The sequence below is a fragment of the Fringilla coelebs genome (assembly GCF_963513975.1).
Source record: "Fringilla coelebs genome assembly, chromosome: 24".
NCBI lineage: Eukaryota > Metazoa > Chordata > Aves > Passeriformes > Fringillidae > Fringilla > Fringilla coelebs.
Window position 1 is genome coordinate 4,458,642 of NC_140050.1, and position 13,082 is coordinate 4,471,723.

The following is a 13,082-nucleotide window of genomic DNA, read 5'->3' on the forward strand; positions in this document are numbered from 1 at the left end:
TTGAACAAATACTCTATTCCCCAGTCCTGGGTGCTCTCAAGAGCCTGCCTCAAATGTAACACTTCCTAATTGTGGTTTTGTCTCCAAGCAGCTCAAAAGATCTAAAACACAAGAAGCTCATAACCCACCAAATAATGAAAATATGCCTCTAACCCTGCTCATTCACATTTGAAGGATCTTCAAGTACAAAACAAAGCCCAAAGCAGGGAAGTATATTTTGCATAGTCAGAATAGGAGACTTCTAGTTACTGTTTACCTTTATTAAATTTTGGAACTTCTTATTGCTTTGGAGCAGGTCTTTGTAATGGCTGACAGCTTCATTGTGCCCACAACAGAACACACCATATTTTTCTTTCATTCTCTCCCCATTTTCACCTGAAAACTAATTGGAAACAGAAGAATGAAAGACATGAATCATTCAGAGTAAACCTACCTCCACTATAAACTCCAGGTCTAACATGGTTTCTAAAACACTTCTCCTGTATTTCAATTTCTTCTGTACCAGAAATGAGACATTTATGCAGTGTGACATGTGAGGGCTTGGAATACCAAAAGATAACCAAATGACATATGACGGAAATTGTGGCATCCACTCCATGCCAGAATGGTGCTAAAGCTTCCATGAGTTCAAAGGATCCTGAATGTATTTTTAAAAGATCAGAATGAAGAAGTCTGGCTTTATCTGAAGGAGAGCCAAGTCTAGAATGGACACTAGGAATATGTTACATTACTCTTGGAATAGATGAAAAATAGAACCAAACAAGTCACATATCCCACAAGGTATACATGTGCATGCTCAAAGAACATTTAATGACCATTTCATGTTACTTGTGATAGATATATTCCTGGGAGTCATGCTCCCACATTAACTGGGAAGAGAACCATAAACCCAGGATGAAATCAATCTTTGCATCACATAACTTTACCCTCACAGGTAGCTTTTTAGAGGCTTTATAGTGTCAAGATCATTGGTAGGATTTAATTCACACCTGTTTTACCAAGAGGTCTCCAATGTTCTGGATTATATAATTTCGGTCACTGCCTTCTTCCAAGGATTCCTTCCGTCTCTCCTTCAGCTGGAGCAGGAATTGCCCGTGCATCTCCAGCAGCTCATCCACACAGGGAAAGAGCTTGTTGATGACTGCATTTGAGAACTGCAGCTCCTCTCTCATGGCTCTGGAGTACACCTTCAGCATTATTTTCAGTGTCCTAACGTGGTGCATTTCAGTCTGCATTAGCTCTGGGCAAGGTGAAATACAGAAATAAAATTAAAAGTCATTTATATGCTCTGCAGTGAGCAGGGAGACAGAAGAGCAGGCTCTGAAAGCCACAATCATCTTCTTCACTACAGTCTTTGCATCACTCATGTGAAGCTCTTAAATTTGCCTTGGTAATGTCCCAACCCAACAGTGACTGACCCTACTTATTTAAGGACATCTCCCAGTGGCAGCTGGGCTTTGCTGCTTACAGAGCCCTGCTGAAACCCATGGGATGCTAAAAGGCATTCACACAAGGAATTACACACATTAATGCAGCTAACAGACTCAAAAAGCTTCACTCAGTTTTAGTTTTCAAGCACCAGTCAAAATGGGAACCAACAAAAAAGATTTCTGCTTTGTATCACAACAGTGGCACGACGAAATAGAAAAAGTTTTAAGAATAACAAATACTCTTACCATAAATGACATCTTGCCTTTTTATAACATCTTTCCTTTGCCTTTTTGCATAAGGCTGTTCCACTGCAACACTCCAAGACTCTGCCTCAAACTCATGAGCATCTGTTTCTATTTCACTCCGGAGGGACACAGAATATGCATCTAGACCAAAAGCACATTCAATTTCAATTATTATTAAACTGTTTCTCACCATATCCCTGTTTACCACCAGTGACAACAACAAGAAGAAAAACACCTCAATGCTTCTTTCAAACCCATGGGAGAAGTTGCATAACAATCCTGAAAAGCACAGAAATTCCATACCTTCCAGAAAAATGGAGTCTGCTGTTGAAGATGCAAGCGAGATAACGTCATCTGAAGTCTGCTTAAATTTTACAAAGCCTGAATCCCCTTCATCCATGTCTCCTGAAATTAGCCTAAATGGTCAAAGAAATTAGACCAGAACAATTAAATTAAATTAAAATAAAAAAATCCAACTTCTTCAACAAGCATCTTCCCTAAACTACAGTGCAATTATCTTACAATAAATAAATAAAAGATATCACTGCACTCTTTAAACAGTTAAATTAATTTAGCAACTCCAATGCTGAAATACTGCAGCTTAATTAGAGCAGCATGAGCAAAGCTTGTAACTTCTGGTATGACAGTTTACAAGGACATCACTTGGTGACAAGCCACAGCCAGTTCAGAGCACAAAGAGCACTTTCACTGGGAAGGGAGTATAACTGGGGCACATCAAAAGTAAATAGCTACTTAAAACTGCAGATAGCCTTGAGTTTGCCTACTATTTTAATGAAGGCATTCAGCAATTTAAAACACTGCTGCCTCCTACACCAGCCAGCACCAGCCCAACATAGAATAGCTGAACTCAGACGAGATCACTGAATTTCACAGCAGTTCTCAAGACAAATACATGCATGAAAACCATAATCCAGACAGAAACACTCAAATATTGCACTATTTTACACAATATATTTTGTGACACAGGACAGAGGGACTAAAGGAAAAAAAAAAAGGAAAAATAGAAGCATTGGTCAGGGAAAAACTTTCAGAATTAAAAGCTCAATAAAACTCCTTTGACCTTGAAAACATGACACGAGTTCTCGCTTTTCTTTTCACACTGGGGAAGTGGGGGACATCTGAAGCCAGTGGATTAGAAGAGAAGCATTTTACTCACCCAAATTTATTAACAGCTCCAGCAGTGTTCAGTGAAGGCTGGGAATGTCCTCTTTGGGCGATAGTCATCCCGAGGTTCCGGGACAGTGCTGGGGTGCCATCCGCTCCCAGGAGGAGACTTCGGGGCTGCTCCTTCAGAGAAGTGGCTAAAGAGGCAAAAATGGAATTGGTGCTCAGAAAATGAGGCGTGCACTGCAGCTCGCCTGCTCTCAGCCCTCGCTCGGAATGCGGACGGAGAACTGACAGGATCTTGGATGTCAGGAGCTCATTGTCCAAAAAAACATTCTCATTCCATTTTCTTGAAAAGGAACCACAAAAAGACAGCTCGGGGTGAGCTGGAATCGCATTGCTTCTGCCGCTGCTTTTTGAATTTGTATTCCCCATGCTCACCACTGGCTGCCCTCAGACCTGGCACAGTAAAGTGGCCCCAGAGATGCTCTGTTTTTATACTACCTGTGATCCTTCTAGAAATGTAAAGCTGCCACTTAACTTACTGTATTGGCTAAATCAGCAGGTCTGAAGTGCAGGAAATTGGTCCCTACTGTGCCCATTTAGTGTGGAAATTGCAAAGTATCTTCTCCTTTAGTAAAACACCAGAACCTACACACAATTATTCACACCCCACCGTATAAGGGCACAGAACATTTCATGGCAAACAAGAAAAATCAGAGATCACAGAAAAAAACCCACAAGTTCTTTGCAATGCTTACTGCTCACAGCAATTTATATCTGCATGCACACATACTGCACATAATAGATACCTGAGCTAAATTTAATTTTAATACTGCAGCTTTTTAATGCTTTTTAAATCTAGACAGACTGTGAACTGGAAAGATATTTGAAACTTTAATCACTATTACACAATATGTGGAAGCCTGTAATAGACTTATAAAAAATGGATACAATTATTTAGTACTAATGTCTGTAATAAATGATAAAGAACGGGAGACAAAATACATCCTTTTAAAAAAGGAACTTCAGGGAAGTCAAAGACGAAGATTGCCAGCCAGACAATCTTTAGAATTGATCCCTGACAAGGTCTGTGGCTGCCCTTTTTCAAAGAGCTTTTAAGGACATGGGAGTGGGATCTCACAGATCCCTGAACCCAGGGCTCTGTCACTGCAGGGACAGACCCAGCTCCTCTCCCAGTTCCATGCCCAGGAGGCTGCTCCAGAACCAGAGGCTGCTGCTGTAGCAGTTCAAGGGGGTCTCCAGTTCCCAGATAAGGCTTATGCATCACTTTTCTAGTAAAAACACTCCTGTCCACCCAGCCCTAAAAGTTCCCCTTTTTCAGCCTGCCCTCCTTAGTGTACCTTCACTAGTAATTCTCTCCTCACCACTTCTGCCTTCTCAGTGAAGCACAGTTAAACCAAGGTATTTGTGGTTCTTGTCATGAAACAGGTTTTTCCACATTTTTTCATATCCCTGCTCTATACCTGCTTCTTTCTCATTTAATCTTCATTGACAGAGGAATTGTTTTGGGGCTGCAGGGGAGGTCTCATCAATGACATTTAATAGAAATTATATTACCACATCTTTTCCTGCTGGAAATACTTTTCCCAAAACCAGTTTGGGTTTGAAACCTCATGGCTACAGTACATTATCAGTCTAGAACAAATGGGTAAACTGAGTCCTTTCCATCCTCTCCAAGCCCCAAAAGGAGACTAATTAAAGATTTGCCCAGTCAGATTTCTTAAACAAAGGCTTAATAACCAATGTCCCTGTGTTTCCATGTGGGGAAGTATTGAAATTATTGGCCATCAAGTTCTCTTTCTGTGCTCCTCAAGTCAGGAACATAAAGTTCTGTTACACAAGGATAGGCCAGTCCTAAAAATCTCCAGAGGCAAAACAAGGGGAGAGGGATGTGGACACACAACACAGTTTATACCTCTCTGAAAATGAATTTTTCTTTTACATTGAGACAATATCTTTGGGGTTTTTTTGCTGGGCACTGCAGTCTGCAGGGTTATGCTGTGGCTAACAACATACAATGCCCAGGCTATTAGCTGTTCCTTTAATTTCCAGCTCCTGCTTTTGTCTAAGGAAAATGAGTACTGTCTGCTAGCAGAGCCTGCACGGCCCACAAGCCATTTTCTGAGTTCAATTAGCACTGTCTGCACACTGCTGTGCCCACATCGATCGCTGCTCCCCTCACACACACCAGCCCTACAGACAACTTCTCCCATTTTCATCAGCCCTTGCTTCCTATTTTAGTCTCTGCACTTTCTCCTAAATGCACAGATCCATTCTGGGTAATGCAAACAGCCACTTATCTCCTTATAACAATTATCCCCTGTGCTGCCTCTTGGGAAGAATCATTTAATGATGAGGACACCTTGCAATGCAAATGGTACCTGAAAACACCCAGAGTGCTGCTCAGACATCCCAGTCAGCTGTGTTTGACACTCACCTGCTCTGTTAACGCAGACCTTGTAACATCTTGTAAAATTAAAATGCCGTTTAATACACCTGTGACTGGGATGGACTTTTTCCAGGAGCAAAAAGATATTTCAAAGCCTATGCTGCACAGATGCTCTTTCTTCTTGTTTTTTTTTTTCTTCCCAGATCCTTTTTCCTCATTTTGTTTCAACAAAGATTTATGTTTAGACCATTAGTGCTAGCTTGTCTTAGAGATTTCTAGCAACCGCTAGCTGCAGGCAAGTTTTAAATAGACAATTATGAAAATCTGATGTAAAACAAAGTTCACAGTTCTAGTCTTTTCAGAGGCCAGAGAATAGACAATCAATGAAAAACGAGCTTATTGATCCCTTTTCACCATGATATTTTGAGGTTACACAGCAAGAAGGTATAAAGAAAAATAAAAAGATAAAAAGATAAAAACACACAGGAGATTGCTAGGAGCCTCTAAGCCATTCCCAATAGAAAAAAAAATGAAACCATCTTATTAAAAGAGACCTTCTCTATACTTCAATAACACACCGTGTATAGCCTTTAAAACATATTAAAGAAAAAAAATGCAATTGAACAGATAAGCCTTGAGCACAGAAATCATTCTTTAGTACAAACCTGGGGAAATGCACTGGGGCGAACTTTGTGGAGATCCAGAAGGTCTGTGCTGCAAATCTTTCTGCTATAGGAAAAAATACAATATTCTTACACATCCAGACCAAACTTTCAGTCCAAAATGAATCAGATTTTTCCCATCCCATAGCACTAACTGTAAGTGAAGATGTTCACTGAGAATATAAAAGATTTAACACAATAACAGCTTTGATTTTTTCATGTGTCAGATGAATGACATAGAGACATTAACACTTTGTATTAAATTCCACAAAGTATAAATCAGGATGAAATAGAACCAAACCTGAAACTACACCTGAATTAAAGCTATGATAATTAATTTATGAGATGAAAACAACCCTTCATGTTGACAGCCTTCACTTTGCTGTAGTTTCTAGCAATACTGTCTAAACTAATCCAGCCACTTTCAACCAAAATTCAGACTGTCCATTTCAAATTGCATCTTTGGTAATCTTTGCTAAACTTTGTCCTTCTTGCAACACTAGGATATTACAAACCATTGCGATACAAGTTATCAAAGATGCAAAGAAATTAAATAAATCACACAGGCTGTAACAAGCGGCTTTTGGGGAGCTTCCATTTGGGGTTCCATTTCTGACTGAATTCTTCACCCCATTCTGTGCTACCACTCCCTCTCTGCTCTCTTCAGGAGTGGTTTGGCAGGGCTGATTCAAGCGTGAAGTTTTGGGTGGTAGTGAAGAGTGGAAATGAAAGCGTCAGAGCAAGTGAAGTTTTTGGTTTAAAAGGAAAATTCACAACGCCCTGAGATGTTTAAAATTACATATCAAAACCCCCACAAGAACATTTCTGCCCTCAGAAGAGTTACATTCTATATCACCAATGGCTGAACACACTTCCTCTAACCTCTAATTGCTCAGGTCTGAGCTGCTCTGCTCTCTCTTTTCCCTCCTCACAGTACTCCCTAATCTGCTATCAGTCTCTGAAATCATCAGCACTTGCAGGTTAAAACAAACTAAAACTCCCTCAAGTATTATTAGTTATAAGGAGAAGGAAATGATTTTCAAAACCAATACCAGAACAAAAAACCCCAACAGATAGACATCTATGTGAAACAACCTGTGACCTTACATGCAATCACAGGCACCATGGTGACTGAGATAAAAAAATAAACAGCATAGCAAGACCAAGCTCATCACAGTTCCCAAATGAAATCACTTATTCTGCATTTTCCAGCTTAGAAAATAAAATGCAACTGTTACAACCAAATTCCCCTCCACCCCCCATGCCCTTCCATCAGTTTTGAGATGGCACAACATTCAAAGGTACCATCTAATTCAATTATATTCCCCAAAAGGTTTGAGCACTCTTAGGGTTAGTGCCAGTTCTGGGACACAGGCTAAGGAATTCACAGTAGAGCAGTAAAATGTTTCACTTTAATTTCCCTCCACACACTATCATTAACTACTGCAATAACAAGTTAATAACTACTCAATGCTTCAAAGACGTAGGGCAAGATCCTGTACTGATGTAAATTAAACCACTGACAGAAATTAAACTTATCACGTCAAGTCTTGTCATTATAAAAGAACAAATGTTAAAGCCCACCTTGGGTCTGATGCTGCTGCATTCAGTCAGCAAACTCTTGCAGTTCTTGTGGACATTCACTGCACAATCTGAAATGCACACACACACAAAAAAAGTCTTAATTATTCTTCTTTCCTGTCTAGGGAAAGGAATAATGGCACACAAAGGATCTTAATTTTGGAAGAGGTGCAGAGTAAGCTCAGGTGTTGTGGCAAGCATCCTTGCTGTGCACGTTCTGGTCTTGATTTTATACCAAACCCTTAAGTTTTTTTCAGTAGGACTGCACTACTGAGTGCAATTCACACATGCAAGAACCAAGAGCCACTCTGGAATGCACAAGCAGTTTTCTGCCCAACCTCCACTCAGCGGAGCACAGCTTTCCTCATCTTTGCAAGCCCATTTCCATGTCTCTCCATCCAGAACTGATACCAATCAAGGAGGCAGCAATTCTTTGGCTCCACAGGAATAGCTGCCTTTCTGCATGGACTATTGCTGGGAGCTGCAGTAACTACAGTAAATTAAAGATCAACACACTCCCCAGAATCATCAGAGCATTACCAGCACCACAGCATCGCCACCCTTCCAGCTGCACAAAGGAATTGTTCCCAGATACAGGAACCAGAGCAGCCCTCTCACCCAAAAGCCATAAAACTATTACTAGCATAATAAAATCTAATCTCTTTTTTTTCCCCTCCTGATAACTACTTATTGAGAAAACAGGAAGGGAAACTGATAGTGCCAAATATTTTCTGCAGCCTTTCTGCCCATCGATAAAACAAGCCTTCATCAAAAGCAAAGTAGGACACCAACAACTCAGTAAAGGACACCAGGATTTGCCTTTTGCCAGACACGCCTGTTAAAAGAGAAATATAATAAAACTGGAAAGATGAACACCTTATCTGCTAGAGAAAAGCCAGTTTATGTTTAAAGCACAGAGGAAACACTATTTAAGGTCCCTTCAGAACCACCCCCGCCTGGCACCAGGACTGGGGATCTGCTTTAAGACTCCTGGCTAACCTAGAGAGATGCTCACTTGTGTTTTCCATAATTTCAGCAAAAGCCAGAGAACAGGACCAAAATACCGACTTGGCTTTAAACACAAATCAATTAATAAAGATATAAAAACAAGACTGAAAGAAAGACTGAATACACAGACCTGCAAGATGCTCACGTTATACAACTTCCCCCAGTGTGGGAAATGAAGTGCAGAGTTCTGCTCCCAAGTCAAGTGCCTGCCACACACACAAAAAAACCTCCACAAAAACTACCACCTCCCACAAGTTCTCTTATTTGGGATATTCCTACTGCTACCACACCCCACGCCACAAACCAAAAGGCACCACATCTAATTTCAAATGTATGTGCCTCTGCAAATGCACGAGAAAAAATGTATCAAAATTATCACTTATTAACACTGTGTAGAGAATAACAAATGTATTCATTATTTCAGCAATGACAAGGCCTCCACCTACCACGAGGGAATGAAGAGCTTGTAAAAAGACATGCCTCAACAACAAACAAGTAGTTGACAATGGAAATCCCTTTTCTCCTGAGACAAAGAAACGAACTGTAGGACAAAAATCACCACACAAAAGGAAATAGAGAAAATTCTCCATGACGTCAGGCTGGGTTGGCTTCAAGTGCTGCTCACAGATGGGTTCCCTTCAGGGCAGAACAGGCTGCCCCATGGATGCCCGAGGTTCCTACTGCCACTGCCTTCCCACACGGTCCTGAAATCCACATAACTCATCTAGAATTCTGGAATATAATCATCTAGAAACACCAAATTTCACCTAGCTATTCATATTCCCCAACATTTACCCATTTTCAGGGATTACATTCAGTAATTCTGTTCCTATCAATGATTAGTAGGACCAATTCCTCTTGAAAAGCTTGGGTTCTTTGTTAAGGTAACTGTAAAAGGGATCTCACTTAAAAACATATTTCAATTTTAAAATCATGCCCTTGCTCTGTTAAAGATAACAGCTTGTGGCACTCTCAGTAGGCATTTTTCACTTAATCAGCTGACATATCTAATAGTGCTGTGTATGACTTCCCTCCACTGCTGAAAGGTTCTTTACACAACAGTGGAGAACATACTAGAAAACAGGAAAATGATACAGAAAAGCTGCAGGAAAACTGCAGCTGAATCCAAGGACCTGATTCTCTGTGAGACTATTTGAAATGCATTTACCTAATGATTTCAAAGTGGCACTATTTTTGCCCACATAAGAGAAATCTGAAACCTGCCAGAAAACTGTTTTATAAGCATACTTCATTTTCTAAAACATGCTCCAGCTTCCTCTATTCAACATTTCTGCAGTGCTGAAGGGAGGCCACTCTAATTCAGGATAAGGAGCTTCTGAATACCAGTGGCTGTGGTTTCCTTAGAATGCATGTAAGATTTCTGCATTTATTATTATTACTTTGCATTCTTATTGAGCCCCTCTGAAAATGCTATTAGAGAACTGCAGGTGTGAAAAAAACAGTGAGGGACATGAGGGGCAGGAGACAGCAAAGAAGGAACTGGAACCTGCACAGATGGAGGCTGATGTTTAAGAGCAGAAACACACATGAAGGGCTGTTTACAGGTGTAGAGAAATAATAGATCTCTACCAGATCTAATACCAGATTTCTATCTTTTCCAGTCATCCAGAGTAAGGCAGCATCAGTAAACTCAAACTGACAAAAAAAATTATTTTTGCATTTACCATCAGTAGCATTTGGTCTTATTCAGATCCAGAATTTGTGAACATGCAAAAAAAAAAAAAAAAAAAAGAAAAAGAAAAAAGAACAGTTCTGGTTCTGTCAGCAATCTCTTCCCAAACTGTAGAGGCACAGAAAATATTCCTGAAAATATCTACTCAGGAATATCTGCTCTTTTCCTGTGAAAGGCAGAGATAAAAACTCAGAGGGCTGCAGCCAGGCTCTTCCTTGTCTTCTCCTCCCTCAGTCACTCGCAGAACAGCAAGAAGATTAATTTGGCAGGGAAAAACAGACCCTCCAAAGGATTTCATCTTGAGACAGACTGTGCAGAAGGGCTGCAGCTCTGGCCAGTGCTGCCAACACCAAAGTGCCAACACACTGAGAAGCTCCAAGGATTTGGGTCACCTTGACTGGATGGGGACAGGAGCACCACTGCTACAGCTGAGGGTACCAGAGCACCTGAACCACACAGCATGGAAACTGAGCAAACCCACCAGGCTTGTTCCTGGGCTTTAATCAGCAGGTTTGGAATTGAGGCTGAGAATTTTGGGAGCATCCCATTATCCCAGATCTGCTTACTACAGTGACTGTCACTCACTTGAAGCATTTTGCAGGGGCCTGTGCCAAAGATGACCTAATGAGAGTGACTAAAGCAAGGACCAACCAGAAAAGAAATATTTAAGACTAAAAGGCTCATAAACATCAGAAAAGATCCTGTTCATGGCTGAGGGTAATGAATTTATAATCTGGTATAATAAAAAACATTTCCCTTATTAATGAGATGTTTTCCCAATGGCTCACAGAAAGTAATTTACAGCCTAGAAGCATTTTATTGGACAACCATTACAACACCCAAAAGCATCACCCTATTCACAGTAGGAGAGGGCAACAAACCTGGCTGGAAAGGGGCAGGCAAAAACATTTTTTTCCCCCAGCTGGAATACCTTCCAGGGGATCAGACACTGCCAATGTCCTATAAATGTCTTCCAGAATTGGATTCCAGGGCAAATCTATGACTCAGCAGACATTATGAGCACTATGACCCTGACCTTTGGTCTGGAACAGTACTGCCCAATAAAATAACTCTTTAAAAGACCACTTGCAAACAACAACTCACAGACAACAATGCTGTGATTAATCTAAAATTCAACTATTGACTTTCTTTATCTCAAAGATTTTTTTTGTTTATTTTTTAAATGACAGATTAAAAACAAACCACTTTAAAGCAGCTAAGTTCAAACAGGGACAGACTTAAACAGTGCTTCTAATGATACAAGGAGTTCAAGGATATTTACCACCTATGAAATCCAACCAGCTGAAAAGAGCAAAGGACAAAATAGCTTCCTTGTGAAATTAGTAATTTTAATATGCTTTTCCTCTTTTTAACTGTCCAATGCTTCAGGGATCAAAAAGAATCTCTTCCCTCCTTCTTCAACCTTACACCACACAGGGAACTCCTCCCTCTTGAACTGACAAAGGAAACAACCCTCATATGAATGATTAACACTGAACATAATAAACTCAGCATTTATAAACAGAGATACACAACAAAACGGCCAAGAAACATCTCAAACCACCACAGCATTCCAGAAAACGCAGAGTGACTGTGATAAAACTTCTCAGGAAAGAGGAGGAGTTTCATTGGAACACGAGGAAGTTTCTGTATTGGGTAAATCCAGGTCAGGTACCCTAAGGAACTCAGAACAGATTTAACTTTGTCCTAGTGGCTCCAGTGGTCGGTGTTTACTTGTTTTCTCACTTGTCTAATTACGCAGAGGCAGAAACCAAAAACTGGAAGGGTACAGGAAGATGAGATACTTCACATTCTGAAACAGAGACAGTCCACACCAGAGAGCAACAGCACTAAATTATCAAATTTCAGCCTCCCTGTTAGAGCATTCCTCTTTGTCTCCAAAACAACCTATAATTACTTGCTCACTGTATCTGGTTTTATTGTCAAAATATCAGTTGGATGAAGCAGAGAGAGGAGTGCTGTGATTCCCAGCAGCACAAATTCTGGGGGCCACAGGGTTTTCTTTAGGCACAGAAACACATAAACAACTGATACTTCTGTTTTTTAAACATTGCCAAGTAAAATGTGCATGTTATCCTAAAAGAAAGAGGAGTCTCAATTCAATTGTCTCACCCTGAACCCTTCCCCCAGTCTACGCGACAGAACTGAAGCAGCAACTATGACAATCATAAAAGGTATTTAAAATATTTCATAGGTAAACAGTAGGTGGAACTACAACACACAATGTCCGATGGCTCCTGTCTGAGAGCCATGTTTCACGGGTTTCTTTTATTTTATCGTGCCAAAGAGAAACTATTACCTTTATAAAATTAAACAAAAAGGGCCATATAAACAACCCTGCCATAAAGCTCTCTGACGAGAGGAGTGAAAAGCAACTAAGAAGCAACCCTTTTTTCTCTTGGTGATATACCAAATCTTCAAATAATATTCAGAAATTATGCTTATTTATTAGAGCAGCAAAACCAAACACAGCACCAGAAACATTCAGAAAGCTGTTTGTTCGAATCACTGCCCGTTTCCCTGCTCCTCCTCCAAAATCCATCACCACTCCTAGCTCCTGCTGGCGTTTCCTTTCAGCACACAAAAGCTAAACTGATACCATCTCCCGCTCCTCTCCCCAAGGAGCCAGAGATGTGGAATATTTAAAATGGGTCAGTCTTCGCAATTGTGGACAAACGGAAATTTTCACCACTTTTTCTCTAAGGCATTTAAGGTCTCTTCACGCAAATCCCAGACTTTTCTCGCTGCTGCAGCACCACTACACACAATGTGTGTAATAACCGAGAGGACGAGGTGCGGGATATAACGATCACAAGGATGCTCAGACTCAAGCTGTGGCATAAAGAGAGCCGGTTTCACACAGGCTACAGCTGCTCGCCTCCCCACCGCACACAGCAACATTT

General features: G+C 40.7%; 1 protein-coding gene across 2 annotated transcripts in view; it reads right to left on the reverse strand.

Moving 5' to 3' along the window:
- Positions 1 to 13,082, reverse strand: part of ARHGEF18 (Rho/Rac guanine nucleotide exchange factor 18) — a 48,443-nt gene that overhangs the window by 17,513 nt on the left and 17,848 nt on the right. Inside the window, exons 11-17 of one of the 2 annotated variants that reach the window (XM_084221325.1) lie at positions 7,461 to 7,528; positions 5,880 to 5,940; positions 2,854 to 2,998; positions 1,980 to 2,092; positions 1,677 to 1,817; positions 990 to 1,240; positions 257 to 382 (exon numbers count right to left, since the gene is read on the reverse strand). In XM_084221325.1, the coding sequence (XP_084077451.1) occupies positions 257 to 382; positions 990 to 1,240; positions 1,677 to 1,817; positions 1,980 to 2,092; positions 2,854 to 2,998; positions 5,880 to 5,940; positions 7,461 to 7,528 (905 nt within the window). Of the gene's footprint in view, positions 1 to 256; positions 383 to 989; positions 1,241 to 1,676; positions 1,818 to 1,979; positions 2,093 to 2,853; positions 2,999 to 5,879; positions 5,944 to 7,460; positions 7,529 to 13,082 lie in introns of both variants that reach the window. The other variant, XM_084221324.1, reaches the window with a different exon arrangement.